Source organism: Pholcus phalangioides, unplaced genomic scaffold (genome assembly GCF_987345545.1).
Source record: "Pholcus phalangioides strain wild (caught in Gottingen) unplaced genomic scaffold, Ppha-v1.0 ptg000011l_1, whole genome shotgun sequence".
Classification (NCBI taxonomy): Eukaryota; Metazoa; Arthropoda; class Arachnida; order Araneae; family Pholcidae; genus Pholcus; species Pholcus phalangioides.
This window is the reverse complement of record NW_028301604.1, coordinates 59745781-59750653: the sequence shown is the minus strand read 5'-3', so window position 1 is coordinate 59750653 and position 4873 is coordinate 59745781. Positions and strand designations below refer to the sequence as shown.

The following is a 4873-nucleotide window of genomic DNA, read 5'->3' as shown; positions in this document are numbered from 1 at the left end:
ATGGCGAGAACTGATACAAATAATGCTGAAATCGAAATAATAGCTGTGGACATTAAAGTCGGTATTCAGTGTGTGCGCGTGATCTGTGCTTATATTCCTCCGGACAAATCGTCCGATGCCGGACATTTACATTGTTTTTTCGATGCTCTCAGACTATATTGTACAGTTAGATATCCCATCGTATTGGCCGGCGACCTGAATATGAGAAACATAAAATGGGATTCATACCACCTCATATCTACACATGCAACTGACAGATTCTTTCTTGCCTCTATTGCAGACTTGGGATTTAATCAACTTGTTGACTTTCCCACTAAGGGAGAGAATTTCTTGGATCTTCTTTTGTGCACTGTTCCCGAATTTATAATCGACATACGATCATTGCCACCCTTCTGCAATAGTGACAACCCACCGCATATACCATTTCTCTTTCGACTGCCTAATTTAATAGCCAATAATTATTCAGGCTTGGCTAAACATGACTTTAGGAGTGCGGATTATGACGCTCTTTCTCTATTACTACATGATCTCTTTGGTTCTATCCGGGAAAAGCGCATGTCTCCCCTCGATGCATTTCAAACTTTCTTTTTGAATTGTTGGAGGTATATTCCTCGTATGTCATTAAAACTTAGCAACGTGGCAAATAAAAGACTGCGACTAATCGGTAAGAGGAAACTGATTGCTTGGCGCAATTTGAGGAGGTATCCGAGTGTTCTAAACAAACGAATATATTGTGCCATGGCTCAGGAATACAATGCGTATGTTGCATCAAGCGAGAGTGCACACCTCCGTTCGATTTGTGGCAATAATAATCGTACTGCCTTCTACAAAGACGCTCGACGGAAACTACGTTCGGCTGCATCTATATCATCCCTTGTTGTAGATGGAGCTATAATTACTGACAGTCAATCTAAGGCTGATATATTTGCGGACATATTTTCAGACGCTTACTTGTTACCGTTCGCGACAGAAGTTCATTTTGATGGCGGCCTTATGCAAGACCATTCCCAATTCATCGATATGTTTGATGCTAGAGGTATCGCTTCTTTAATAGATGCACTGCCTTCTCGCTCTTCTACTGGGCCTGATGGTATCCCCGGTAGCTTCTACAGGGCCTTACGAGACGAGGCATCTTATTTCTTGAGTGCAGTGTTCCAGTATTTTTATGACTTTGGTATGATACCCAATTCCTGGAGGAATGCCATAGTTCGTCCTATTTTCAAAAATAAAGGCAAATGTTCTGATCCTCAAAACTATCGCCCGGTATCATTGACTGATATTTCTTCTAAAATATTCGAAAGATGTCTGGTCCAAAAACTTCTTACATTTGCTATCAATTCAGGGTTTATACCATCTAATCAATTTGGTTTTGTTCCTGGTCGATCACTATTAATCCAACAACTAATTTGCCACGACTATTAGACAAATGCCGTTGAAGAAAAAACCGAAATTGATATATTGTTTATTGATTTTCACAAAGCATTCGATAAAATAGACCGCTCTCTTCTAATCACAAAGCTATTGAACTTGGGTGTGCCAGAAAAGATGTGCCGAATACTGCAGTCATATCTGGGCTCTAGAACTTTTCAGGTTCGTGTTGAAGATTGCCTCTCTGGGAAAAAATGCGTATCTAGCGGTGTAGTTCAGAGCTCTGTGTTGGGTCCACTGTTGTTTGTACTATTCACGTATGACATTGCTTTTTACACTCATCCAATTCCACTAGTACAATTTGCTGATGATGTTAAACTGTTTTTTCCCACGTCTGAACACACAGAGCTTAATTCTGCCTGCCAACGTCTCCACAACTGGACTGTGGTCAATCGTCTTCCAGTTTCCGTTAACAAAAGTGGTGTCATGCACATAGGGGGATACAGAATGAGTCCAAGCTACTCGATGGGTGGTGAAGAGCTCCAGAGGTTCACTTCCTACACTGACTTGGGGATCACCATTTGCAATACCAGAAATTTCGACTTACATTATTCGAATATAGTGTGTAAAGCGAGACGCGCTTCTTATGTCCTACGGAAGGCGTATGGAAAATGTGATACCGCTACACTCATGCAAGCATTTACCGTTTTTATACGCCCAATCCTGGAGTATTGTTCGCAAATATGGTCTCCGTACAAAGTGAAAGATATAAAATTCATCGAAAAGGTCCAGAAGTCATTTACCAAACAGTTTTGCAGTCTGCGTCATCGCCCATACGAGGAAAGGCTGAGATGTCTCGGCGTCCACTCTTTAGAATGGCGTCGCCTTGAAGCCGACTTAAAGCTGTGCTTCAAACTTGTACACAACTTAGTATATACGAGTCAGTCAACTCCATTTTTTGAAATCAATCCCAGACCATCACTGAGAAGACATTCATTACAAATAAAAATTCCAACTGCCAGGAACAATGCTAAATTTTATAACTTCCGATGCCGAGTTGGAAGAGTATGGAACAAATTACCACCAGATCTCGTATGTTCATCTACATATCACAGATTCTGTCACTCTCTCAACGCTTCTGATCTTTCAACATTTTTAATGTGCTATGCATTTTAGTTCATGTCGGGTTTTATTGGTGCATATATGCTTGTTTTATTTATATAACTTTTTTTTTCCATCAGTTCTATTGATTATTTCAATTTGGAATTACATGTGATGATTTTTTATTTGTTTGTTTATTTTTTTTTGTTTTTTTAAATATATATATATATACATGTATTTTATTCTGATTTATATATTGAATTTTATTGTGTAAACATGTTTATTTTATTGTTGTTTTGTGTTCGGGGATTTTTTTTTATTTTTTATTTTTATTGGTGTCATCTTTTATGCATTTTTCTCTTTGTATATATTCGTGTGTATGAATGTGTACTGATGTTCCCTGCCGTCTCTTTCCAATTTTATTGATTGTTTGAATAGTGCACCTGTGGAGTTAGAGCCTACTGGCCTTGCACAGGTTTGTATATAATAAATAAATAAATAAATAAAAATAAAATAATCCAACTTCTAGGGAAGTTCTTTGTACCTAGTCAGCATCAAGCTTCGTAGATCAGTTAAAAGCCGCTTGAAAAATCCAAGTCCAAGACAGTCTTGTAGCCACGGAAAACGCACTGTTTTCGTCAGCAAAGACTTGCGGTCTTATACGCACGTTTTCCTACGCACCGACAAAGTAAAGAAAGGCCTGGAACCCTTATACGTGGGACCTTACCAGGTGATTTCACGAACTGAGTAGGCGTACCAAATTCTGATCAAAGATCGACCAGTGTTCGTAAGCATTGACAGAGTCAAACCAGCTTACATCTGTAACGATGATCTCTTAATCAGTCCTTCACTGCCCACAAACCTTCTCTTCCATAGACAGACAAACTTCCAACGACGAGAACCAACCAGTCATATTCACCCACTCTGGTAGATGGATTAGGTAAGGGTCGTCTTAAGAGCATCATGAACTCCGGGCCAATTGATTTTTCTGAGGCCCTACCAGGCAAATTCTCGAAAATTTCCACTGGTTCTCATTTTTATGAGGCCCTCTTCCCCTGAGGACCCCCGGGCCGTGCCCAGGTGAGCCCATGCGTTAAGACGGCACTGTATCAGGTTCCGCATGTAGTTCTCTCCTGCAAGTATTTTTCTCACTACTGCTGGTACCAATTACCTGTAAAGACTCGGTCAAGGCCGACAAGACAGTCAAGTCCATCAACAATGAGTTAGTTTTCAAATGCGCTAGCAGGCATAGCATACGTTAATCGGTACAATAGCGCTCAAAAGTCTTTTGACAAATGCAACAATGTTTGTAGCTTTAACTAATTTGCATGCACTACCTTTACCTTGACATGTAAAGCAGAAAAAGCTGTTTTTTTTAGTTATTTTTTTCTTATCTTAAAAAATTCCTGTGACCTAGCGATGCTAACTCTGCATAGGTGGTGGCGATCAGTGGCGCTGACGTACACAAGTCAAAGAAAATATATGCAAATAACAAACAGAATGCCTCCAAATCGTTTGTTACAGCAGCGTGTTTCACATGACCACCACCACAGGGGATAACACATTGCAGGCGAGTCACAAATCCAGCAACGGCAGAGTGCAGCAGATCCACATACACAATTTACAATGTTGAACTGATTGTGGATTAGGAGCGCAAGTTCTTATAACCGTCTCATTTACATATTTCCACCGACAGGGTGCTCACAACATTTGATGGGTCTCGTAGGAGCCCATCATCCGCTGTTCTGAACGGCGCAGCAAGAAATTTGGATGCCCGCCAAGCTGCTGGCAGCGCTCATGGTCGTGACTTCGATAGACTAATAAATACAAAAACTATCAGATTAATGAACGACTTGAACAGTGTCACTAAATCCTCCAGCACAGTTAAGCGGGACCAAAGGTCTTGGAATGCAGAGAGTGATGTGGTGCTCCGAAACAATCGATGACGGCCCCCAAGTGATTCGACATTCCGATATCATGGCACAAGGGGCATCAGGAATAATACCGCTTCTAATGGATGTTATGCAATACAGAATGGCGGTAACTCTAGGTACCATCGGCAGGAAGAACAGACTCATTATCAGAATACATGCCCCGATGTATCGGAGTGCCCCGCAGCCATCGTAAGCCAACTCGAACGCCGCAGAATACTACCATCATCCCGCAGGTATACTTACAACAAAGGTATTCATCCTGTAATGGTAGGAACTTCCCCGCGCAGGAAGAACTATGGTCAAGTGAACATATATGAGTCACGACCTCTACTGCGCCGATCTAGTTTCACTTCCAGAGGCAGATGTACTGATTGTATCTTATGTAACATGGCGCAAGGCGCTTCATACAGATCGAACCACGCTCCCCGAAGCGGACAATGTACCTCTTATATATTGACGCCAAGGTTGAG

The 4873-nt window shown here is 41.2% G+C and overlaps 1 protein-coding gene across 1 annotated transcript; it reads left to right on the top strand.

Annotated features, from left to right (window-relative positions):
- On the top strand, positions 1-1422 carry LOC149080640 (uncharacterized). The gene has a single exon (XM_089238799.1). It carries the CDS (start codon positions 1-3, stop codon positions 1420-1422), a length of 1422 nt encoding a protein of 473 aa, XP_089094925.1.
- The last annotated feature ends 3451 nt before the right edge of the window (positions 1423-4873 follow it).

Coding starts and splice junctions, on each gene's coding strand:
- LOC149080640 (XM_089238799.1), top strand. CDS start 1: ATGGCGAGAACTGATACAAATAATGCTGAAATCGAAATAATAGCTGTG.